We start from the raw sequence: 27,093 nt of genomic DNA on the forward strand, positions 1-27,093 counted from the left end.
CCACAGCCATGCTTTAAAGGTAAGGTGTCGTGTTTTTTTATTTTTGTATTAATAATAGTGATTATGAAATCAAGTGTTTTTAATACAAAATTAAACTCATTGTTTATTTAGTTTTTATGTAACTCCAGTTTTACTGAAGCACTGGGGGCTGCCATCATGGATTTGGTGTTTGTAACGACAGCTGCCTCACCTCCAGCGCTCTGGGCATAGAAGACCGTTGTCGGGCTACGACCCTATATTGTAACAGAGAAGGCGTCTGCTGTGAAATGGACACGCCCCCTGGGCTGTCCAGATCACAGCAGAGGGGAGATCGGCGCCATCTTTGTGGAGCACACAGCGTATGGTGTGTACTGCACTTTCCCCCTGTCACTCGCCGGGATGGATGGGGTGAGTACCGACACCGGGCATTGTACCCGTTACTGATCCTGGCATGCTACTCCCCGCTCTGCCGCTCACCCCCCTCCCCCTTTGCTCACCCCCCACTCCACTCATACCCCCTCTGATGACTTTCCCCTTCCCTCCTCACATGTACTCACCTCGGGCCTCTGCTGCTTGCTGCTATGGACTGTGACCGCTGACAGGACAAGCTGGTGGGGGCTCTGGTCTGAGGTGAGTATGCGGCTGGGAGCGGTAATCGCGGCTGACCTCTGCAGCCTGAGCAGCACTGCACTACCGATCAACCCTCTTCGCTGCATGTCATCTTGGACCGTCGATCCCGGCCGGCAGCACAGTATATGGGGGCGCGGGATACTGAGAGGCACTGGGACACAGTCGAGCGAGCACTGGGGCACTATACAGCTGGCCTTAGTGTCACTTTAGACCAGAGGTCTCAAACACGCGGGCCGCATGCAGCACCCCAGGCTGCTTGTTTCGGCCTGCAGACCCCGTGACAATTGCAGTTCTATGCCCGGGGTCGGCGCCGGCAAGACTTTACTACTAATTTACTAATTGAATCATTTGCGGTGCCGCGCAGAGGAGCTCTCTGCACTATATCAATGGCTGCTGCCCGCCAATCTGATGCAAGGAAGTGACGTCACTGTGTGACATAATCTCCTTGCATCTGATTGGCCGGCAGTAGCCATTGGTATAACAGACAGCTCCTCTGTGCGGCACCGCAAATCATTAAATTGTAGTAAAGTTTTGCTGGTGCCGACCCCGGGCAAAGAGCTGCAATTGTCACGGGCTGCAACACGCAGGTACATGCTCACAATCAGGACCCGCTACGTCCTGGATGCGGTGGGTCCTGACCTGTGGGGCCGCAAGTCTCCTCCTCAGGAGACTGCAGCTGCCTGCGATCAGGGTTCGGGGTGCTGTGGTCTCCTAGCTGTTTTCTCCCTAGGGAGCGCATGTGACTCCGCAGCATAAATTTACATGTTGCGGCCTCTGAAAGCCGCAACGCAAGTCAGTTTTCACTGCGGGCCGTACACGCACAGTGGGCATGGGATTTTTAGAAATCCCATCCACTCTGTACGGTACATCGCAGCGTTTTGGACGCAGCTGAAACATGCTGCATTCAAAACTCTGCAAACACTAATCATGGGCACACAGGGAATGGAGAAAAGGTGAGGAGAATTTTTTTTTTGCGTATTACTAAATGATGGCCACAAAACCACAAGGTGAAGGTCATATGAATCAAGCTGCATATAAGATTATCCTGGAACAACAGCTCTTCCCTTTGTCAAGGGAGGAATTTAGGTAAAGACTGCTAATGGAGTTTTCGTTCGGGATACAGAGACGGTGCTGTATTAGCTGTATATCAGTGCCGATATATCAATGTATAAGACAATGAACACAGACATGTTCTCCTTGAGCCAGCGTCATCAACTGAACTCGTGTATTGCAAGACACCCAATTATACAGTTTGCATCTCTAACCTTGAAGCTAGAACAAGGGAGTAAGGAGTATTTCACTCCCTATTTTCTCCCAGCACATTGTTTGTTTTTTTGTACATTCTGTGTGAAAGCTACTGATAAGACTTTGCAGCTTCATATTCTGGCTTCGTTATCTTTGGTTAACTCCTTCATGACTATACAGCTTAGAATTATATTATGGGTCTATGCGATGGCTACATAGACAGACAGGTAATTATGCAACTACATCTACATTTTGATTATATACACAGATATTCTTATTACGTTTGAACAAACAAGCTATAGCTCAGGCAACCTCCACACCTTCTCAGGCAATGTTCCACAACTCTGAGGACTGGTTTTTCCAGCAGGACAATAAGCCATGCCACACTGCTAGGTCAATCAATGTGTGGATTAAGGACCAAACACATCAAAACCCTGTCATGGCCAGCCCAATCTCCAGTCCTGAACCCCACTGAAAACCTCTGGAATGTAATCAAGAGGAAGATGGATAGTCACAAGCCATCAAACAGAAGAACTGCTTACATTTTTGCACCAGGAGTGGCATAAGGTCACCCAAAAGCAGTGGAAAGACTGGTGGAAAGCAGCCAAGACACATGAAAGCTGGGATTAAAAATCATGGTTATTCCACAAAATATTGATGTCTGAACTCTTCCTCAGGTAAAACTATTAGTATTGTTGTTTCTAAATGATTCTGAACTTGTTTTCTTTGCATTATTTGAGGTCTGAAGGCAATGCATTGTTTTGTTATTTTGACCATTTCTCATTTTCTAAAAATACAAAATGTATTGCTTAGAAATTCGGAGACATTGTCAGTAGTTTATAGAATAAAAGAACAATTTACATTTTACTCAAAAATATATCTATAAAGAGAAAAAAAATTTTGAAAAACTGAACATTTGGAAGTGGTCTCTTAATTTTAGCCAGAGCTGTCTGCACATTGGGAATCAACATGTGTAATTTAAGTCTGATCACATACCGCACAAAATAAAATAAGAGGAGATCAAAACATCAGCTCATGGCACAAATCGCAAACCCTCAACACAGCTCCATCTCCGGAAAAGTGACAATGTTATGGGTCTCCTCTTGGAATCATAGTCCTCTTTCTCTACTTCCTGTGAATGATGCGTCCTCCATCAGCAACAGTGTCCTCCATCGCGCTCCTGCACAGGCACACATCTGTCCTGCTGAGAGCAAAGCAAAGCACCATTAAGTGCATGCGTTGGGAAAGGCGAAGAAGAGTGCCGGCACATGCGCATTACAATACTTTGCTCTGCGCTTGGCAGGACAGAGACGTTCTCAATGGAGGAGATTGCGTGGATGACGTAGGTTGCGTCATATACAAAGGAAAGGACAGCACTAGCAAGAAAATTAGGAGGCGCTGGATCAAGACCAGAGAGGCCCATCACACTGGACCACGCAGTGTAAACAGGCCGCCAATCACCCGATGAATGAGAATTTTCCTCAATCATTAAGACTGAAGCTGGCTTGAAAATGATCATTGTTGGCAGCACATCGTCCTGTGCATACACTGCTGTCGAGAAGAATGGTGGCCTACGCACAGAGACCGATCTGTTACTGCCGTCTTACAGAACACAGAACACCGCACCCATAGGAAGTGCAGCCTATCTAAACAGACTTAAAGGACTGCTGCCTTGCCTTCAGATAGCTGATCGGCTGTTGCTTTATGCCACATATTTACAGTGTAAGCCGGCCTGAAAGTCACATTACAATTCTGAGCATGTACATTTATTTATAAAACAAACAACCAACAACAACTAATGAGGCCACATTAAATTTTTTTTTTTAAAAAAAAAAGGTGGTGTGGAAAAGCACCTTCATCCGATTCGGTTCTCGGATTTCTGCCCAGTTCCATTCCTTTACATGCATATTAAAGCGTAACTGTCTGTTTCATTTTTAATTCATAAATAAATAGCACACATGAAAATAAGCAGCTTTACAATATTGATTATCAGTCAAATCTGCCTCTATCTCTGCCAGAATTAAACAGTTATTATCAAACTTATCAATTCTGAGGTAGCATGTGAGCATAATAAATCTTCAGGTAAATGGCATTTAAAGGGAACCTGTCACTAGTTTTTGCACTATTAAATCAAAAGTATCACCTTCTACAGCTCCTGTGCTGCTTTCTATGAGGGTGCACCTTGTTGCTGACCCCCCCTTGCAGACCCCAAAAAGAATTTTTTATAAAATCTCAGTTTCCTATGCAAGTGAACTGTGTTGGCCAGATGGGCGGGCTCTATTTCAGCTCCTATTCCCCCTCCTGACACTGTTCGCCGTTGTCCTGTCATGATTGACATGGATGACTATGACATCCACGCTGCTGGCGAAGACTCGCGCTGGCGCAGTTCGCTGTGCTCCTATCGCGGGCCGAGCATAAAAACAGTTTCCCGCACGCCAGTGATGTAATATCATACTCACCTGTCTGCAGACTCCCGGGACAAGTCAGATCGCTCCAGGACCTGCCGGTGATCAGCTGATGCGGTCACCTGACAGCATCATCTGATCATACAAGTCCAGAGGTGAGGCCGGCTTTTTACTGCCCAGCCAGCTTAAACGATCAGCTGATGCCGTCAGGTGACCGCATCAGCTGATTACCGGCGGGTCCTGCAGCGATCGGACGGGAGTCTGCACAGAGGAGTATAGTTGGTGGCTGCGGACTGCAATTCGCAGCAGGGGGGGGGGGAAGAAAGCTCGGTCCAATCCCCAGCTGCCTAGTTGTACCTGACTGGACACAAAAATTGGCTCACATCAGGTTTTTTTTTTAATTATTTAATTAAATAAATTTTAAAAAAAGCCCATGTCGATTTTTTTTAAAATCATTAAAAAAAAATAAAAGAAAAAACCCAAACACACAACCCTAACCCAAGGGTTAGAGGTAAAAAAAATAAATAAAAATACGTAGGCTACTGCTTCATTTTCTATTACTGGCTAAGAGTAACCCAAGTAGTTACTGGCTGTTAACCCCCACTGCTTGGTGTTATCTTCACTGGCAATGGAAAATCCAGGGAAGCCTTAAGTTTTTTTTCCAAAAAAAAAAAAAAAAGTGGGCTTCGCCATATGTTTGTATGCTAGCCAGGTACAGCAAGCAGGAATGGGCTGCCCCAAATCCCTAGCTGCCTATTTGTGCCCAGCTGGAAACCAAAAATATAAGGAAGCCCTTTTTTTTTTTTAATTATTTCATGAATTTCATGAAATTAGAAAAAAAAAAAAATAATATATATAAAAAAAAAAAAAAATGAAGTGGGCTTCACCCAATTTTTGTGTCCAGCCAGGTACAACTAGGCAGCTGGAGATTGGAATCCGCAGCGCAGGTTGGCCCAAGCTTCCCCCCCGCGAATTGCAGTCCACAGCCGCTCCATAAAATGTCGCTTTCACAAAAGGGCCATCTCCTGGCGCTGTACCCAACTCTTCCAGCGGCCCTAGTGCTGGGTGGCACGCTGGGCAATAAAGGAGTTAATACCAGCTTTGTTTTACCAGCTGGTATTAAGCCTGAGATTCTTAATGTCAGGCCAAATTTGACCTGGCCATTAAAATCTCCAATAAAAATTTAAAAAAAAACAAAAACAAAACCCACACAGAAAAAAATACTTTATTATAAATAAATACACAGACACACTTAGGGACTCCTCCCCGTGCTGTGTAATCGTGCAGAGGCTGTGGCGGGTTGGTAGGCGGTGACGTCCCCGCTGCTACCATTGCAATAGTAACCTACCGAGCGGGTTACTACAGCAACGGTGATCTCAGATCAGCCGATTCCCGGCGCCGCTATTCAGCAGCTCCTGCAGGAGCCAGTGCATAGCGGCCCCAGTAATCAGGTGATCGGAGATCACCGATGCTATAGTAACCCGCTCGGTAGGTTACATCACCTAGTACCTACACTACCTAAGACACACACTATCCCTATCTTAGCAGCACCTCCCCCTACACTAGCTGACTGTGGATCACACTGCAGAGCACAGCGCCTTCAGCTGTCATATAGAGCTGATGACGCTGTGCAGCCAGCCAATCACTAATGTCACAGCCATGTTGGTTGTGGCATTAGAGTGTGTGACAGCCAATCCCTGCATGTGGCCTGACTCTGTAAACAGCGCCCACATGAAGGGAGGGGGAGCCGAGCAGCTCACCAGTACTCGGAGCTCACAGAGTATACCGAGCACTGAGATGCTCGGGTGAGCACAGAGTAGCGGCAAGCACGCTTGCTCATCCCTATTGGTAAGGTCATGCACAGCGCCGCTCCTAATTTCGCGCCTCTGCAAATACATCACCGGCGCGCGATAGGGGCACAGAGAACTGCGCCTGCGTGAGACTTCGCCAGCAGCGTGGATGATGACGGAGGCGTCATCCATGTCAATCATGACAGGAGGACGGCGAACAGCGAGAGGAGGGAGGACAGGAGCCGAAAGAGCCCGCGGTGAGATTTTATAAAGTTCTTTTTCGGGTCTGCAAGGGGGGTCAGCAACAAGGTGCACCTTCATAGAAAGCAGCCCCGGAGCTGCAGAAGGTGATACTTTTGTTTTAATAGTGCAAAAACTGGTGACCGGTTCCCTTTAAACCCTAACGTATTGGAACAGTGGCTACAGTAATATCTTCTACTAACTACTAATATATCTGCAGATAAACAGCGGTTTTTAGAGGTGACCGGTTCCCTTTAGGTAATGGAGCGCTATTAAATCCCAGTCTTAGAAATATACATACGGCCACACCGCATCCCGACAGTGCAAAGTGTGTATATTCCCTAGATATTGGGGGTGTTCTGTTCTGTCAGGTAGTCTCTTACCTGCTCAGTATCATAAAGTCCATGACTGTTTAATGACAGATTTTTCTCATGCCAAGAAAAGCGACGCAGTTCTCTTTCAAAATGCTGCAAGAGAATTTATGTGCAATTTTACATCCTGGACTACTGCACACAATCACAAAGCAAGTGAAAGCCTGTATGAGGCATTTTATTCATTTATTTATATTCTCTTAAAGACGATCTTTGACAAAGTTTTTCATGTTGAACTAGATACAATGTAATAATGGCTGAAAAGCAGAGAAAAAAAAAAATTAACCTCTCCATTGAGGATATATTAGCAATCAAAGTATTTGGCACCTAATGAGTTAATTTTCTTTAAAGAGGACCATCAGATTTTTGCTATATGAAGTAATGGCAGTGCCATACAGGCAGTAAGATGCTGCTTACAGGCAAACCTGTGGTAGAAAGATCGGATGGTTGATTGCTGAAATATCTTTAATCAAAGTTGCAGAAATGCACTGCACTTCGATGGACGTGTGCTGCGGGTGCAGGCCTTTGTGGGTCGGGTCCTCTGTTTATTCCTCCTCCTGGTTTTCCCCCTTTTCTGTACTTGAATATCACGCCGCGTCTCCAGTGCTGTTGGTGGCACGAGCGCATTGCCACAGGAATTAGATCTTCATTAAAATGGCGCCGGAGACCGCGCATGCGCGTACCGTAATCTCCGATGCAATTTTAGTGAAGACACTGCAGTGAAGACTATGAGAGGCATCGGCGTGTGCAGAGAAAAATAAATAAATAAAAATATATATATTATATATTTATTTTTATTACACGTCTGCACACGCGCCCCTGCCGCTCAGTCTTCACTGCAGTGTGTTTAATAAAATGGCGCTGGGGATCGAAATACACGCATTTGTGGACTCCAGTGCCATTCTAGTGAAGCCATAATTCCTGTGGCAATGCGCGCGCGCTGCCAACAACAGCAATGGCGGCACGTTATTCAAATAGAGAAAAGAGAGCAAGCCAGGAGGACACCGGAGGAGGAATAAATGCCAGGACCCGACCCACAAAGGCCTGCACCCGCAGCACATTTTAAAGTGCAGTGCTTCTCTGCATATTTGATAAAAGATATTTCATCAACCAAGCATCCCATCTTTCTGCAACAGGTATGCCAGCAAACAGCATCTTAGTGGCAGTATGGCACTGGCTTTATTTTACATATAAAAAATCCTGGTGGTTAGTTCTCTTTAAGAGTGAGATTTCACTGGGGGTGTGTACTTCTTCCCTCTGTACAATGCTGACCAATCATAAGCAGGCTGCAACATATGCAAAAAATTAACATGCTCCCACCATAGCCTAGAGCAGGCTACTCCTTTATGAGATGTAATGATACAGCCTGGAGGAAGTTGGGCCGATAACGGAGGAGGTGTGGGAGACTATCTTCGAGTATGTCCCGAAACTTTCCATGAGCGAATCGGCCCGACTATCTCACCTATACGTGATTCACCGGGTATATAGGTCTCCCTTACTGATGTTTAAAATGGGGTTGAAAAGGAATTCGGAGTGTCCAAGGTGTCAGGGATCTGACGCAGGTATTTTTCATATGATGTGGTCTTGTCCGAGACTGGTCTCCTTTTGGACTAAGGTTATCCACAAGATAGGAAGAACATATGGGTGTGTCCTTCCCATGGAACCATTGATATGCCTATTGGGATATGTTGAGGAGCTTGGGGTGGAAAATACTATGAAAATTGACATTGCTAGGCTGCTGTATGCGGCAAGAAAGCTAATTGCCAGGTCCTGGATTAAAAATGACCCCCCCCGACCAGGGGAGAGTACATTAAAAGGGTTAAATGTATTCTTCAGCTGGAACAGGGAGTGTATAAAAGAAGGGGGAATGTTAAAATGTTTGAGAAGCTATGGTCTCCTTGGCTGCAATGTGAATAGGACGAGTGATGGACCAGTAAACTGGTTTGGGACCGGGATAGCCGTCGGAGACCTCAGATGTATGTGTTTTGTTTTATTTGTGTTACTAGTAGTTCCTCCTGCACATAGGGGTAAACGGGATGGTTGCTATACTGCAGTTGGAGGGTATTCTAAGTGTGTACTAAATGGGATGTAGTATTGGGGAGGAGTGTTGCTGCCGGGGTGGGGGAGGGAAAGAGGTAATAGATGTGATAAACTTAATTTGGATGCAGATTTGTTATTCTGTTGTATGTATTCTGTTTCAATAAAAAAGTATCTGATTTAAAAAAAAAAAAAAAAAAAAAAAATGATATAGCCTGATGTCACTACAGTGTGATTAACACAACAGAAATAACTTATTAGGACACCGCTCATCTCTATAAAGTGTGGGTAGAGGGGCAGTACACCATAGGTGGCATTGCTAGGAGAGGAGAGTTGATAAAAGGGCTTGTAAAGTGCAATAACTAACTCAGCTATCCTGCCCCTTCCCATAATAAATGATAGGCATCAGCGGTGACACTCTAATATGCTCTGCTCACAGCAACTTACACTCAGAGCAATCAGGCTGTTCTTATATGGCCTCTAAGCTATGTTGGGGGTGTGTTCTTTATCCAGTGTGTTGCTGCTTGCATATGATTGGGCAAAGTCATACAGGGGGAAGAAGTACACGCCTCCAGTGAAAACGCCCACTTGGAATGAGCTAATGCTAAATACTTTGATTATTAATATCTCCATAACAGAATGGAGAAATTTAAAACAAACATTTCTTATTGGCCAGGGCTACATACTGACTTTTAGCCATGTGACATTGAAACTCAATGCTGTGTTGTTATATAGAAATTAATGCCAGGAAATTTGGTCACGTAGAAATCCAGCAGGATTGGATTTCTGTTATGCTGTGTTACGTTGCCTCATATATTACTGTTAGTTGCATGTTAGCAGCTGAACATTAATATTACTGTTGCAGAGCCAAATTGTAGAGTAACCCTTGTGTATGGTGCCTGATCATTTGGGAGACATCATCCATGTTCTCTTTTGGCATACTTTATGGCTTTTTTTTTAAAAAAATGGAAGACCCCTTTATAAAGAAACCTGACAACCGAGACATGCTTCCCAAAATATATAGCGTACATCTGCCACTAGTTGCACGACTTCAGCCAGGCATGGTTCACTCAGATTCAGAGAAAAAAAACAAATGTTTCAAGTTGTCGGGAAGTGACCACACGGGAGTCTGGTCACACAGGCGGGTCCCTGGTGGCTTCTCCCCACCCACTCCTCTTGACTGATAGGTCACTCTCTATACACTTGCAAGGAGAGACGCATCATTCCAGGGGCAGTTGACGGGAAGACCCACTTGTCAGACTACTCCCCAGTGGCTTTTCAACTATGGGTCTGGCAGCAAGCATCAGTGGTCAGGTACCATTTACAGTTCCGTTGTAATGAGTTTATGCAATGTAGTGGCATCCATCTGAAAAGGAAATGTGGGAGGAGATCCCTGACCATTCCCTGCTCTCAGCCAATCCCTGGTACTGATGACTGGCTTACAGCAGACTCCTCCCCGTTGTCCTCTCAAGCTGGATCCAGGCACAGCCCCTTATGACAAAAATTCAGCAATGGCGACCTCTCTACAACACTAAAAGCAACGTATGAGAAAATGCCCTGACATAGAAAATATCTATAAGTTGTGTTCTAAGGAATTAACCTTTCCCTGTATGAATGAGAAGGGCTACATGCAGTGATACAGTAATCTCGTGGACACCATTACTCTTACAATGCCAGAATCCATTAAAGGCTGTAAATGGAGTTTAGGATCACTGACCTTTGATCCAGTCCAGCCCAGAAGGGCAAAGGGATATTCATCATGTGGCGTGACTACTAAGTCCACCCTGACCGCTCTCCATGTATGAGCTCCAGGGGAGGCCAGATCGCTATGTGTCGCACCGGGAGCTCCGGCTTCACATTCAGACCTCCCAGTGTCACAGTTTGGCAGGGCAAATATCGCATAACAGGTTTCATGGCCATCCATGTGTGTGCTGCGCCTAGGAGCGTGCACATGAGAGCGCACTTTTGTATGGTGGTACAACAACAAGCCCTGTAATGATATACAGCAGAAAGATCACCTTTAAAATGAGGCAGAGGCTTATGCTCAACTGTAAGACAAGCTCCTACACCAACCGTGCATCCAAAACCAGGAGTTTTACAGCCATGAACAGCTGAAATGTCTAAGACGCCCACATTTCTTGAGGTGCATTTTCCCACTACGGCTCTGGCTACTCGTGTGATGCTGTTACCGTTAACCTAGTCGAGCAAGGCCAATTTACATTTTTGCCATTAGTTGTTTTCCTCCCCATCTTCCAAGAGCCATAACCTTTTTATTTTTTCCTTTAACATAGCCAAGTGACTCGTTTTTGTGACGGTGCAGAGTATTAGTTTTGAATAACACCATCCTTTACCATATAAAAACTGAAAAATGGGAAAAAACATTCTGCATTGTCTGAGGGAAGGTCACACTGGTCCTACTCCCAGGATAATGGTATGGGGTGGCATAATATACGGTAGCCAGACCTCTCTGGTCTTCATTACACGTACACTAACAGCTCAGCATTAATACTTGTTTGGTAGTGGAACAAGAGGTATGGTCATCTTGCCAAATTGTCTAGGGAGCCGATTTTCAAGCCTGTGTGCCCCAAACGAGCTACAATAGCCTGGGCAGAAATTGCAAAGGAAGCTGCCAGCAGCGGATCTTGATGATTTACCCAAGTGCATTCAGAAAGGCAGAACATTCCTCAACCATTAATATCCTCATTGATTGCTACCAAACCCAATTTCTGCAAAACGCTCATACTTCATACTGAATATATCAAGAGGTTTTGAACATTTTCACCAACAAGTCTATCCATCCTGTGATTTCCATAATTCCCCGACTATCGCATCTTGATGTGTGTTCATGTGCATGAATGTACTATACAATATCACAGCACTTTTTTGCTTGCCTACCTGGCTATCCATCCAGTCTACAGCTTTTTCCAGCACCCCACTAAGTGATTCTTGGTCTGGGTGCGTTATGAGGAAATCCACATCGTGTCCCTGCTGCTTCCCCCTGTTAGGTGCCAGGACAAAAAAGAAGAAATAATCTGCACACAGCAAAGTATTAACACTGTTCTTCTAATCACTATTGCCATACACTGTGTGCAGAATTATTAGGCAAATGAGTATTTTGATCACGATACTTTTTATACATGTTGTCCTACTCCAAGCTGTATAGGCTGAGAGCCAACTACCAATTAAGTAAATCAGGTGATGTGCATCTCTAATGAGGAGGGGTGTGGTGTAATGACATCAACACCCTATATAAGGTGTGCTTAATTATTAGGCAACTTCCTTTCCTTTGGCAAAATGGGTCAGAAGAGAGATTTGACGGGCTCTGAAAAGTCTACGACTGTGAGCTGTCTTGCAGAGGGATGCAGCAGTCTTGAAATTGCCAAACTTTTGAAGCGTGATGACCGAACAATCAAGTGTTTCATGGCAAATAGCCAACAGGGTCGCAAGAAGAGTGTTGGGCAAAAAAGGCACAAAATTACTGCCCATGAATTGAGGAAAATAAAGTGTGAAGCTGCCAAGATGCCATTTGCCACCAGTTTGGCCATATTTCAGAGCTGCAACGTTACTGGAGTATCAAAAAGCACAAGGTGTGCCATACTCCGGGACATGGCCAAGGTAAGGAAGGCTGAAAAACGACCATCTTTGAACAAGAAACATAAGATAAAACATCAAGACTGGGCCAAGAAAAATCCAAAGACTGATTTTTCAAAGGTTTTATGGACTGATAAAATGAGAGTGACTCTTGATGGGCCAGATGGATGGGCCAGAGGCTGGATCAGTAAAGGGCAGAGAGCTCCACTCCGACTCAGACGCCAGCAAGGTGGAGGTGGGGTTTTGGTATGGGCTGGTATCATCAAAGATGAACTTGTGGGACCTTTTCGGGTTGAGGATGGAGTGAAGCTCAACTCCCAGACCTACTGCCAGTTTCTGGAAGACAACTTCTTCCAGCAGTGGTACAGGAAGACGTTGGTATCGTTCAAGAAAAACATGATTTTCATGCAGGACAATGCCCCATCACATGCATCCAACTACTCCACAGCGTGGCTGGCAAGTAAAACTCTAAAAAATGAAAAAAAAAAGAGAATTTTGTTTACTTACCGTAAATTCTTTTTCTTATAGTTCCGTCATGGGAGACCCAGACCATGGGTGTATAGCTACTGCCCCCGGAGGACACACAAAGTTACTACACTCAAAAACGTGTAGCTCCTCCCTCCTAGCATATACACCCCCTGCTAGCCAGATCTAGCCAGTTTAGTGCAAAAGCTGAAGGAGGACATCCACCCACAAGAGAGACAGAGTAAAAACCGGAAGAACCGGAACCTCTGTCTACAACAAGAACAGCCGGTGAAGACACACGGAACAAGAAACCTGCCAACAGGCATAGGGAGGGTGCTGGGTCTCCCATGACGGAACTATAAGAAAAAGAATTTACGGTAAGTAAACAAAATTCTCTTTTTCTTTATCGTTCCTATGGGAGACCCAGACCATGGGACGTTCAAAAGCAGTCCATGGGTGGGAATAAACAGACAACTGAGAAGCAGGCAAACCTAACTTCACAAATGGGCGACAGACGCCGGAAAAATGCGTCTGTCCAAGCCCACGTCTGCCAAAGCATGAGCATGCGTTGGGAGTGCTTCGAAAAAGCATGCAGACTAATTTGAGCTGCAGTCTGACAGACCTATTGAGCCGCAACCTGGTGCCTGAAAGCCCAAAAATAAAGGCGCCGACAGGTCTGACCAAATGTGCCCCGATCCCCAGCGGGGAAGGCACCTGAGTACACTCATAGGTCTCGGAAATGGCCGACCTAGGCCAACATCAGGGTCAGCTTAGATGCCGAGAGACCGTTACGCTGACTACCAGTCAGCACTAGAGAGGTGCACCGCCTAATAACGGCGGTGCGAGACACATAGATCCGGAGCGCCCGCACCCGATCCAGGATATGCAACGCTTCCTCAAGCGATGAACAGGAGCCGGACAAAAGGAAGGCAGGAAAATTGCCCCGGATAAGGTGGAGGCAGAAACCACCTTAGGGAAAAAAAATCCGGAGTCGGACGAAGACCACCTTGTCTTGATGCAAAAGACCAAAAAAGGGGGACGACTCCGAGAGAGTGCAGCCAGAACTCTCAGGCGGGAAATTATAGCCACTAGAAGGTGTACCTTTCTGTGAAAGATGAAACAACAAAACCTCCCCAAGAGGCGCAAAGGGGGGTTTCCGGGAACCGGGAGGACCGGATTAAGGTCCCAGGTCTCCATAGGCCGCCGGAAAAGCGGAATGATGTGAGATGCGCCCTTAAAGGAGCGCACCGGAGCCAGCCGGGCGATACGCCGCTGGCACATACTGACAGGGCCGAGACCTGTCCCTTAATGAGGGATAGTCCTAGCTGTAGACCGGACTGTGGAAGGGACAGGAGGGTCGGCTAGGCCAAAAAGGTCAAAGGACACTTTGGAGCTCGAGTCAAGGCAGAGATGACTTCGGGAAGGATATCAGAAGTCGCTAAGATCCAGGACTCAAGAGCTATGCCGTCAAGAACTCTGACGGGAAAAACGGACCTTTTGAGAAAAGGTCTGAACGGTCCGGAAGATGCCATGGCAACCCAACGGACAGAAGGAGCAGGTCAGAGGACCAAGCCCGCTTGGGTCAGTCTGGAAGAATGACCCGACGGCCCCCTTTACCGATCTTGCGCAGGACTCTGGACAAGAGGTAGAGGGTGAAATTCGAAAAGAGACAAGCTGGGATCAAACATGAACCAGTGTGTCTACCGCAAAACCTGAGGATTGTGGACCGCGGTTGGACAGCTGAAATAGCCTGCCTCGTAGTTTTCACATCTAGGATGTGGACTGCGGATACGGTGGACTAGGAGTCCCTTGTCCACTGAGGAATGTTGAGCCGCCAAGATTGCCAGGCGGCTGAGCGTCCCGCCCTGGAAGCTGAAATAGGAAAACGCTGTCACGTTGTCCGACTGGACTCGAATGTGCCTAGCCGCTCACAGATGGGGAAGGCTTGGAGAGCCAGAAATACAGCAGTGATTTCCAGCACATTGATCCAGAGGGCTGATTCGGACAGAGTCCAAGCGCCCTGCGCTCCACGGTGGAGATATCCTGCTCCCCAGGCGGATAGGCTAGCATCCTGGTGAGGATCACCCGGGACGGGCCAGAGAGGAGCGCCCTTGAGACAGAGTGGCCGAAGCCACCACTGAAAACGAGCCTCTGGTCAGTGGCGAAGCCACCACCCCGTGGGAGGATTGAGTTCGCTTGTACAGCGGAAAACATCCAGTCTCAGAGGACGCAGGGGAAACTGGGCAAGGAACCGCTTCCATTGACGCCCCTGCTTCGAAGTCAGAGTGGACTTAGACAGAAAGACAAGCCACCCGAATAGGTCAGCGTGGCGAGAGTGAGCGAAGCACTCTGCTAAGAGTCAGCACTGGATGAAGCCCCAACAAGAAGGCTGACCAGGGCAAAAGATCACTGCCAAACCCTAGGGGGGCAAGGACCGTAATCACAGCTGCCTCAATGATAATACTCGAGGGGCCTTGGCTAATCCCAAGGGAAGAGCCACGAATTGGACCACTCAGATTGTCAAAACGTAGTCAACGCTGGTGAGAAACTGCGATTGACTCCTGCCGATAGGCAGCTCTGATGCCGATGGCTGCTAAGGAATCTCCTTGGGCTCTTGATTGATCCGGTGCGAAAAACACACGGAACAAAACCGAGACTCCATGTGAAAACGCCCCACCTGGCTATGCTTGAAAAGCTAAAGATCCAGGTCGGAAGGCACCGCCCTCTTCGGGGACTAGGAATAGATTTAAGCAAAATCTCAGAACCGTTCCCAGTCGAGAACCGGTACAATTACTCCATTGGCCAGCAAGAAATGCCACAGCCTGTGAGAAGGCGGCGGCCTTGGAGCCGGGAGGAGTTGACAGAAAAAATCTGTTTGGCGGGTGGACAGAAGTCCATCCTGTAGCCCAGGGAGATATAATGTCGCCCCCATTTAACGGAGACGTGTTAGAACCCTACGTCGCCAAGTGGAGAGAGCCTGCCAACGACCAAGGAGGTTGTTGGCGTGGCTAAATAGCTCGGAGGAAACTGACTCAGTGACAGCATCTCCTGCGGTTTTCTGAAGACGCAGCTTCGAGCCATTTGGTTCCATGAACCTAGGCTGAGCTAGAGGACGATCAGATGGAGGAACGGAAACCATCGAAACCTCAACTGATTCCTGCCCTGGACAGGTTCCCTGGTTTAGGTTTGTGGCGAGGAAGCACACTCCCTGCCAAGAGCTTCCTTAATTTTACCCAGCTTGGTTCCGGGGAAACTGGGCCCACCAAGGGGGAGCCCAGCCAGGAACCTCCATAGAGGCATCTGCCTTCCAATTTCGAAGCCACAGGAGCCTGCGGATAGCGAGGAAGGTAGCCCAAACCACCGCCGTGCGGCGTCTAGCATGGCAGACCTGGCAGAGGATGAAAAGACTCAAGTCTGGAGTTCAGGCAACCGTTTTGGGGATAGAGTCCCTGTGAGAGAATGCATCTCCTCCAGAGAAGCAGAGAAGTTACAAAAAAACCGCACTGCTGTAAGCTGAGGAGAACAAGCTCCTGCCGTTCCCATACCGACTTGGCCCAAAGGACAACCGGGCGGACCGCAGAACCTTAAGTGAGGAGCCATCAGCCACTGACATAACGGTCCGGGCTGAGCCACCTGAAGTGAATGAGCCCGCTTCTTGACCACCATTGGTGGACAGGGGAAACACAGTCCTCAGAAACACGCTTCATCTCAGAGCGGATTGAGGTCCAGTACAAAATGAATGTACGGTAGAATCCTATAGAGGTGCCGTCAGCCACTGATACAACTAACCGGGCAGTCTAGACCGGAGTGGCTACCCTCTCTGAAGGGAGGGGGAGACAGGCAGCAGAACCCCGCTGTGGGGTCTGCAGGATAGGCTGTGGGCTTGGACGCAGCGGGCTGAAAACTGGAGTGGTTAAGTAACACACTCCTTGACCTGCTAAAGGTAAACTGTGCCTTTCTGCCAGCGGGGAATACTCCCCTGATCAGGCGGACACAAGAATAATGGACGCAAGCCAATCATTCGCATCTGCGTCACCTACGGACGGATCAATGTACATAAAGTAGCGTCCGTGTCCGCGGTAGAGACATCTTCCTCGTCCGGTGAATCAGCTCGTAATCGGAGCTGCGGGACGGGGAGGACAGGGGACCCTGCGTCTCCCTGTCAGGAGAACGGGGTCTGAGCCCAGAAGGAGAGTCCCTTGTGAGCTTGGCCGAGCGAGCAGAAAACGCCCTGAGAGGGGGACTGCATGCTCAGCAGATGCCGGGACAGCCGACCCCTGGAAATAGGAATCCCATGGGGGTCAGCCACCGAAACCGGAGCAGCTGGAGGGACCATTAATGAGCCCCCATGCTGAGGGGCCACAGTGGTTAGGAGCTCGGTATAGCCGTACGAGACTAATAAAAAAACAGCCTGCAGCCTCGCTCTGTGAGACATGCTGCAGAGGTGGGGGCTCTGTCTAGCATGCGTAGAATACCCAAGACAGGGGTTCAGCCTGGGGAGACTCCCACCTAAGAACCATTACAGTGTGCCGGTTCAGGCAATATGAGGTTACATGCAGCACATGTAGAGTACAGCCTTGTAGCTTTGCTGCTAGAGTGAGACATGCTGCTGAGGAGGAGATTCTATGATAAAGAATTAACTCCTTCAGAATGCCTGAGAGTGTATAAAAAGTGCACAACCAGAGGTTGTGACTTATCAGGCCATATTATGAGTGCCCTCCGGATTCCAAGCCTGGACCCAAAGCCAGTATTCCCTCCCTGTGCTGCAGGGCAGCCAGCGCCGACCAGTGTACTAAGACGCTGAGAAAATGGCGCCAGAGTGAGGGGGGACAATAAGAGGATAATGTCCTCCAAAAATCAAGTATTACTCACAGCAAGTTGGGCTGCAGTGTGTACATCGCCCTGGCCAAAAACTGATGCTCTAGCAGGATACAGCTAAACCCCCACTAAGTGAAGGCATCACAGGTGCAGGAGAAGCAGATCACACACACACCTTCATGGAATGGAGGGGAGGTGACTGCTAGATGATAAAACTGCACACAAGTGGCTTGCATAGAGCGCTGTTCACATGCAGATGACACAGTCACAAACCCGCAGCCTATTAGGTAACGCCCTTCTATTAGATCAGGCGGGCTGCCAAGCCGTACTCCACTGTATATCATGCACGGACAGACACTCTACAATGCAAGGCCCAACAGAAAGGGGCCTGGCTGTATCCTGTACAAACAAAAAAATATGAGGTTTTTGTTGGTATTTATGGCCATAAAACGTAAGCCTACACCCTCGTCAAGGGACCTCATGTCTGTAGGTCCCTACACTAAATATAAAAAAAGCAACAATAAGAGGATAATGTCCTCCAAAAATCAAGTATTACTCACAGCAAGTTGGGCTGCAGTGTGTACATCGCCCTGGCCAAAAACTGATGCTCTAGCAGGATACAGCTAAACCCCCACTAAGTGAAGGCATCACAGGTGCAGGAGAAGCAGATCACACACACACCTTCATGGAATGGAGGGGAGGTGACTGCTAGATGATAAAACTGCACACAAGTGGCTTGCATAGAGCGCTGTTCACATGCAGATGACACAGTCACAAACCCGCAGCCTATTAGGTAACGCCCTTCTATTAGATCAGGCGGGCTGCCAAGCCGTACTCCACTGTATATCATGCACGGACAGACACTCTACAATGCAAGGCCCAACAGAAAGGGGCCTGGCTGTATCCTGTACAAACAAAAAAATATGAGGTTTTTGTTGGTATTTATGGCCATAAAACGTAAGCCTACACCCTCGTCAAGGGACCTCATGTCTGTAGGTCCCTACACTAAATATAAAAAAAGCAACAATAAGAGGATAATGTCCTCCAAAAATCAAGTATTACTCACAGCAAGTTGGGCTGCAGTGTGTACATCGCCCTGGCCAAAAACTGATGCTCTAGCAGGATACAGCTAAACCCCCACTAAGTGAAGGCATCACAGGTGCAGGAGAAGCAGATCACACACACACCTTCATGGAATGGAGGGGAGGTGACTGCTAGATGATAAAACTGCACACAAGTGGCTTGCATAGAGCGCTGTTCACATGCAGATGACACAGTCACAAACCCGCAGCCTATTAGGTAACGCCCTTCTATTAGATCAGGCGGGCTGCCAAGCCGTACTCCACTGTATATCATGCACGGACAGACACTCTACAATGCAAGGCCCAACAGAAAGGGGCCTGGCTGTATCCTGTACAAACAAAAAAATATGAGGTTTTTGTTGGTATTTATGGCCATAAAACGTAAGCCTACACCCTCGTCAAGGGACCTCATGTCTGTAGGTCCCTACACTAAATATAAAAAAAGCAACAATAAGAGGATAATGTCCTCCAAAAATCAAGTATTACTCACAGCAAGTTGGGCTGCAGTGTGTACATCGCCCTGGCCAAAAACTGATGCTCTAGCAGGATACAGCTAAACCCCCACTAAGTGAAGGCATCACAGGTGCAGGAGAAGCAGATCACACACACACCTTCATGGAATGGAGGGGAGGTGACTGCTAGATGATAAAACTGCACACAAGTGGCTTGCATAGAGCGCTGTTCACATGCAGATGACACAGTCACAAACCCGCAGCCTATTAGGTAACGCCCTTCTATTAGATCAGGCGGGCTGCCAAGCCGTACTCCACTGTATATCATGCACGGACAGACACTCTACAATGCAAGGCCCAACAGAAAGGGGCCTGGCTGTATCCTGTACAAACAAAAAAATATGAGGTTTTTGTTGGTATTTATGGCCATAAAACGTAAGCCTACACCCTCGTCAAGGGACCTCATGTCTGTAGGTCCCTACACTAAATATAAAAAAAGCAACAATAAGAGGATAATGTCCTCCAAAAATATCTAATAGAAGGGCGTTACCTAATAGGCTGCGGGTTTGTGACTGTGTCATCTGCATGTGAACAGCGCTCTATGCAAGCCACTTGTGTGCAGTTTTATCATCTAGCAGTCACCTCCCCTCCATTCCATGAAGGTGTGTGTGTGATCTGCTTCTCCTGCACCTGTGATGCCTTCACTTAGTGGGGGTTTAGCTGTATCCTGCTAGAGCATCAGTTTTTGGCCAGGGCGATGTACACACTGCAGCCCAACTTGCTGTGAGTAATACTTGATTTTTGGAGGACATTATCCTCTTATTGTTGCTTTTTTTATATTTAGTGTAGGGACCTACAGACATGAGGTCCCTTGACGAGGGTGTAGGCTTACGTTTTATGGCCATAAATACCAACAAAAACCTCATATTTTTTTGTTTGTACAGGATACAGCCAGGCCCCTTTCTGTTGGGCCTTGCATTGTAGAGTGTCTGTCCGTGCATGATATACAGTGGAGTACGGCTTGGCAGCCCGCCTGATCTAATAGAAGGGCGTTACCTAATAGGCTGCGGGTTTGTGACTGTGTCATCTGCATGTGAACAGCGCTCTATGCAAGCCACTTGTGTGCAGTTTTATCATCTAGCAGTCACCTCCCCTCCATTCCATGAAGGTGTGTGTGTGATCTGCTTCTCCTGCACCTGTGATGCCTTCACTTAGTGGGGGTTTAGCTGTATCCTGCTAGAGCATCAGTTTTTGGCCAGGGCGATGTACACACTGCAGCCCAACTTGCTGTGAGTAACAGAGTGAGGGGGGGAGGCGGGGGTTAACCCAGGAGCGGGAATCGGAGGGCGAAGGAGATGTACAGGGGAGGGAATCATCACCTCAAAAAGGAGCGTCCTCCCCTGTGCAGAGCGGCCGGCGGGCGGCTCTGCAGCGTCCCCCTGCATGCCTGACATGCAGGGGAACGAAACGAAACTAGGCCGCGGCTGAAGCCGGGGCCTAAAGTTATGCATGCGGCCGAAAATCAGGCCTCATCGGCGCGGTTCTCAGTAAAAACTGTGGAACCGGCCGGAAACACAGTAAACAAGGCAGCATTATTCAGCAATCACTGTCCCCCCCAATAAAAGAGCCCCACATTGCAGAAAGACCCTCTGAATAAACGTCTCTATACTTAGCTTTGAGACGCAGGGTCCAGTCCCTGTGGGGTGGGGGTCAGTGCTCCGTCCAGCAGGGTCCTGCACAAGGGCTGCGGATGGAGGCCGGTCTCCTGCAAGGCAGTGAGAACCGTGTTGGCTCCCACTTCAAATCAGAGCCCCTAAGGGATGTTGAAGGAGCGCGGCATGAAGGGCTCCTGCCCTGAAGTCAACCTTAACAGCACCGCCGCCAGGGGGGTGAGAAGGGACATGCCGGGAGTCCAGTGGACCCGCTTTTCTTCCAAATCTTTGTAAAAATGAAAAATCAAAAAGGGATGCATGTGTGTGTGTGGATCCTCCTGACACAAAGCAAGAAACTGGCTAGATCTGGCTAGCAGGGGGTGTATATGCTAGGAGGGAGGAGCTACACGTTTTTGAGTGTAGTAACTTTGTGTGTCCTCCGGGGGCAGTAGCTATACACCCATGGTCTGGGTCTCCCATAGGAACGATAAAGAAATAAATGACATGGCCCCCTTGTTCACCTGATCTGAACCCCATAGAGAACCTGTGGTCCCTCATAAAATGTGAGATCTACAGGGAGGGAAAACAGTACACCTCTCGGAACAGTGTCTGGAGGCTGTGGTGGCTGCTGCACGCAATGTTGATCGTAAAACGATCAAGCAACTGACAGAATCTATGGATGGTAGGCTATTGAGTCATCATAAAGAAACGCGGCTATATTGGTCACTAATTTTTTGGGGTTTTGTTTTTGCATGTCAGAAATGTTTATTTCTAACTTTTGTGCAGTTATATTGGTTTACCTGGTGAAAATAAACAAGTGAGATGGGAATATATTTGGTTTTTATTAAGTTGCCTAATAATTCTGCACAGTAATAGTTACCTGCACAAACAGATATCCTCCTAAGATAGCCAAATCTAGAAAAAACTCACTCCAACTTCCAAAAATATTAAGCCTTGATATTTATGAGTCTTTTGGGTTGATTGAGAACATAGTTGTTGACCAATAATGAAAAAAAAAACCTCCAAAATACAACTTGCCTAATTCTGCACAGTGTAGAAAAAAAATCATTCCTTGTGGTTGGCACTCCTTTATACACAGAAGCCAATTTGTAAGAGCAGAGGGGAAAGATTGCACTTCAGGCCATTGCTATTCCCTTTACACTCTGTAGCTAAGCTGAAATCACCGATAGTTGCAAATTGGTAAAATAGATGAACGATTAAGAAGAAATTAGCAGGTAATCATTGCTCATGCACAGAGAAAGTTCCTTAAAAATAAAACACTTTACCATTGATTTGGCATTAAATTCTCCTCTACCTGCGAAATCCACCGGTCATTGTAATCGTCAGGTCTGGAACAAATCTGCACAGAGCATCTTTTATTAAATGCTGGACACGTTCGGCCTCCTCGAGGGTCACCGGCTGCTTTAGGTCTGCGTAATGTTCTATCCCTATGGGAAAAGTAGCATTAGTTAATATATAGATAGACCCTCCATTCACAAACCCCCCACACCCGGCCTCTACCTGCTCTCTGGTCTGCAGTCAGTTTAATATTAAGTTCCTCCAAGTCGCTTAGTTTCCGCACACCATCCTTGTACCATCGCTCTGCTGTGCGCACCCCAACACCAAAAACACTTGTTAGGAGCTAAACCGTAAAGCGAGAACACAGATTATGTCATACGCAAAGTAGACGTGGGTAAAAATAATGGCAATTTACAGCCCAAAATGCACTTAGAGGGTGTCCGGAGACACTACGCTATCAATTGCCCTTTGGATAGGCGATAGCTTATTGATCGTGGGGATCCGACCGCTGGGATCTGCAAGATTCAACAGAAAGGGGCATTTTTATCCCAGTTACAAAATAGAGGGACAGGTCGGATGCCCAAATGCCGCTCCACTCTCGCTCTATGGGGCTGAAGGAAGAAAAGGGGGAAGCAGAGAATAAAAGAGTGAAGCAGCGGTCCAGTATGGGCACTGCAAATCCATACTAACAGAAAGAGTGCCCAATTGTAAAGAATTGGTGGAGGTCCCAGTAGTAAGACCCCCTGAGATCAGTAAGTTATCAGTGTCCTCAGGAGAACTTGTTTTCACTGTACAGTGTCCGTCCAGGAATATTCTCCCACCGTCAGTGTAAGGCTAGGTTCACATTTCCATTAAAATGTATCAGTCACAATCCGCGGCTATGGTAAACAACGCAATCCATTTAGCGGATTCCGTTGTGTCCCATAGACTTGTATTAGTGGCGGATTGCGACTGATTACCTTACGTTGCATCCGCTGCATCGCGGTCAGTTTTTCATCTGACCGCCGGGCGGGAGCAACGCAGAATGTAACGTTTTTCTGGCCGTCAAAATGAACGCGCCGCGCAGGAATCCGTCGCAATCAGTCGTCAAGCTTGTAATGGATGTCTATGGTGCTGGATTCCGTCGTAATCCGTCTTACGACGGAATCCAGCGCTGGATTCCGTCATGCTCTACTGAGCATGCCCAGCATGTTTGGCACACCCACTGGGCTGTCCCATACACAAACGGATCATGACTAATCCGTCAAAAAACGGACGCACAGCGGATGTAACGGACGCAACGGATCAGTTTTTTCACAGGATTCCTGTGAAAAACACATCCGTTGCATCAGTTGACATCTTAAAAACGACTGATCCGTTGTTGACGGACCTGACAGATTTAAAATAACAGAAATGTCAACCTAGCCTTAGAGTGGAGAGACGCCGCTGCACACCGGGCGGACGTATGATGGGTACTGGTCTGTGCACACATTAAGTATTTTGTGCAGAAATTTCTGTTTCTCTTCGTTGGAAAACACACATGCTTTTTACGCGTTTTCAGTGCAGATTTTTCCCACAGATTAGTACGAATGAAATCTGCATCAAAAAAACACTGAAAGTCTTAACATCTGCATCAAATCTGAAAGGAGAAAATAACCAACCTGCGCATGAGACTGCAGGATTCTCATTCAATTTGCTGCCAGCAGGAAATGTGCAACAAAAAAAGAAAACAGCAACAAATCTGCAATGTGCGCACAGGCCCTAAAATGTCAGATCAGGTGGGGAAGTATGCCTGGAGGACACCAAAGCTGGCAATATATAGAAGGTAATTTCATGGGGCAGACCACGCTCTCTTCCACCCCTTCCCCATGAGCACCTGGAGAGAGGAGAAAGCCGCTGCCAAACACCTCTGAAGTCAGCAGCGTCTAACTCCAGAGAATGACAGGACGGACATTGAAATTTCAACTACCCAACCCTATCAGGAGGCCTCCATACACGTCAGATGGTCGGCTGGTGCTGCAAAAATCATCTAACCTTTATCTAATGTGTCAGGGGGTTGGAGGGGGGGGGGGGATGACTAATATACTGCACATCATGTACCAAAATACAGTGACAAGCTTGCAGATCTAAATCCCCCCCACCCTCAAAGTCTAGAAAGCAAAAGCAACCCCCGACCAGTAAGACCTGAGCCACACGGCATGAAAATTGGACCGAGTGGAGTGCGATAAAACATTGCATTCCACTCTGACTAATATTAACTTATGTGCCAGTACCCATGAGCGATTATTTTCTCGGCCCCAATCGGACCGAGAAAACAATTGCGGCATGCTACTGTAATGAGAGACTCTTTCTCTCGCACCCATTCAAGTCTATAGGGCGAGAGAAAGATCGCACTGCACTCGCAGAACACCGGTGTACCTCGAGTGCAGGGCGAGAATGGCAATAGCCAGCAACGGAGGAGAGAGGGAGATGAATCCCACCCTCCCCTCCTCCGTGCCGGCCCACCCCTCCTCAGCGCCGGCCTGTCCCCTGCAGCTGAGGTCCGATCGCATGATCCGACCTCAGTCGCAGTGACACTCTACTCCTGCTGTGCTGCCAGCGTGAGCCAAGTGTCATGCGAAGGTCGCATCAGTCCCCGTGTGGCCTTGGCCTAAGGCTACATGCGCACGCTGCTTCTTTTTCGTGTTCACAAACTGCAGCCAAAACTGCAGCCAAAACTGCACCTTGTCAGAGAGAGCCTGGAAATGTCACAAAAAATGTAGGTGCTTTTTTGGTGCATTTTTGCTGCTTTTTTGGTGCGTTTTTGGCTGCAGTTTTGTCAACAATTGTTTCATGTATTTTTCAGTTCAAACAAGCCCATAAAGCTTGTTGAATTGAAAAAAAAAAAAAATTAGAAATAAATAAATAATTAAAAAAAACCGGCGTGCGGTCCCCCCCAATTTTAATGCCAGCCAGATAAAGCCATACGGCTGAAGGCTGGTATTCCCAGGATGGGGAGCTCCACGTTATGGGGAGCCCCCCAGCCTAACAATATCAGCCAACAGCCGCCCAGAATTGCCGCATACATTAGATGCGACAGTTCTGGGACTGTACCCGGCTCTTCCCGATTTGCCCTGGTGCGTTGGCAAATCGGGGTAATAAGGAGTTATTGGCAGCCCATAGCTGCCAATAAGTCCTAGATTAATCATGTCAGGCGTCTATGAGACACCCTCCATGATTAATCTGTAAATTACAGTAAAATAAACACACACACCCGAAAATCCTTTATTAGAAATAAAAAACACAAACACATTCCCTCATTACCAATTTATTAACCCCGACAAACCCTCCATGTCCGGCGTAATCCAGCATGCTCCAGCGTCGCTTCCAGCTCTGCTGCATGCAGGTGACCGGAGAAGCAGCAGACACCGCCGCTCCGGTCACCTCCATGCAGCAACTGAAGACAGCCGCGCGATCAGCTGAGCTGTCACCGAGGTTACCCGCGGCCACCGCTGAATCCAGCGGTGGCCGCGAGTAACCTCAGTGACAGCTCAGCTGATCGCGCTACAGCGTGGAGCCGGCAGGAGCGTGGAGCCGGCAGGAGCGTGGAGCCGGCAGGAGCGTGGAGCCGGCAGGAGCGTGGAGCCGGCAGGAGCGTGGAGCCGGCAGGAGCGTGGAGCCGGCAGGAGCGTGGAGCCGGCAGGAGCGTGGAGCCGGCAGGAGCGTGGACGGGACTTTCAGCGGTGGCGGTGGTGGCGGTGAGAGGGGTCCATCATCTCCCCTGTGCGTACACGCTGGGGACAGCGGTACTTCAGGGAACACGTGGAGGACGGGACTATCAGCGGCGGCGGCAGCGAGAGGGGGGATGGACGTTGGCAGCTGAAAACATTGATTTTTCCCTCTTGCTGCCGCCGCTGCTGATAGTCCCGTCCTCCACATCATCTCCCCTGTGCGTGCACGCTGGGGACAGTGGTACTTCGGGGAACACGTGGAGGACGGGACTATCAGCGGCGGCGGCAGCAAGAGGGAAAAATCAATGTTTTCAGCTGCCAATGTCCATCCCCCTCTCGCTGCTGCCGCTGCTGATAGTCCCCGTCCTCCACATCATCTCCCCTGGGGACAGCGGTACTTCGGTGAACACATGGAGGACGGGACCACTTGCCTGACCTAACTTCCTGACAAATCACCTGCGTTTTTGCTAGCAAAAACGCAGGTAAAATGCAGGTAAAATGCACCACTTTTGATTAGCATGCATTTTTCCTGCGTTTTTGATGCCCTCATTGATTTCAATGGGTGACAAATGTTGACAAAGAAGGGAATTTTGTTACTTACCGTAAATTCCTTTTCTTCTAGCTCTTATTGGGAGACCCAGACGATTGGTGTATAGCACTGCCTCCGGAGGCCACACAAAGCAATTACACTAAAAAGTGTAAGGCCCCTCCCCTTCTGGCTATACACCCCCAGTGGGATCACTGGCTCACCAGTTTTAGTGCAAAAGCAAGAAGGAGGAAAGCCAATAACTGGTTTAAACAAATCCTCTCCGAGTAACCTCGGAGAACTGAAAACCGTTTAACATGAACAACATGTGTACCCGCAAACAAACCAAAAATCCCGAAGGACAACAGGGCGGGTGCTGGGTCTCCCAATAAGAGCTAGAAGAAAAGGAATTTACGGTAAGTAACAAAATTCCCTTCTTCTTCAGCGCTCTATTGGGAGACCCAGACGATTGGGACGTCCAAAAGCTGTCCCTGGGTGGGTAAAGAAATACCTCATGTTAGAGCTGCAAGACAGCCCTCCCCTATGGGGAGGCAACTGCCGCCTGCAGGACTCTTCTACCTAGGCTGGCGTCCGCCGAAGCATAGGTATGCACCTGATAATGTTTGGTGAAAGTGTGCAAACTCGACCAGGTAGCTGCCTGGCACACCTGTTGAGCCGTAGCCTGGTGTCGTAATGCCCAGGATGCACCCACGGCTCTGGTAGAATGGGCCTTCAGCCCTGATGGAACCGGAAGCCCAGCAGAACGGTAGGCTTCAAGAATTGGTTCTTTGAGCCATCGAGCCAGGGTGGCCTTAGAAGCCT

At 48.0% G+C, this 27,093-nt stretch overlaps 1 protein-coding gene across 6 annotated transcripts in view; it reads right to left on the reverse strand.

Annotated features, from left to right (window-relative positions):
- The window catches only part of LOC142304143 (DNA-directed DNA/RNA polymerase mu-like), a 144,182-nt gene that overhangs the window by 54,218 nt on the left and 62,871 nt on the right, over positions 1-27,093 (reverse strand). For all 6 annotated transcript variants that reach the window (XM_075346222.1, XM_075346218.1, XM_075346220.1 and 3 more), the window contains exons 9-13: positions 22,279-22,399; positions 22,073-22,205; positions 11,593-11,695; positions 10,415-10,687; positions 6,673-6,756 (exon numbers count right to left, since the gene is read on the reverse strand). In XM_075346222.1, coding sequence (XP_075202337.1) covers positions 6,673-6,756; positions 10,415-10,687; positions 11,593-11,695; positions 22,073-22,205; positions 22,279-22,399 — 714 coding nt within the window. The remainder of the gene's footprint in view (positions 1-6,672; positions 6,757-10,414; positions 10,688-11,592; positions 11,696-22,072; positions 22,206-22,278; positions 22,400-27,093) is intronic.

This window comes from Anomaloglossus baeobatrachus, chromosome 4, assembly GCF_048569485.1.
Source record: "Anomaloglossus baeobatrachus isolate aAnoBae1 chromosome 4, aAnoBae1.hap1, whole genome shotgun sequence".
In the NCBI taxonomy this organism is placed as follows: domain Eukaryota; kingdom Metazoa; phylum Chordata; class Amphibia; order Anura; family Aromobatidae; genus Anomaloglossus; species Anomaloglossus baeobatrachus.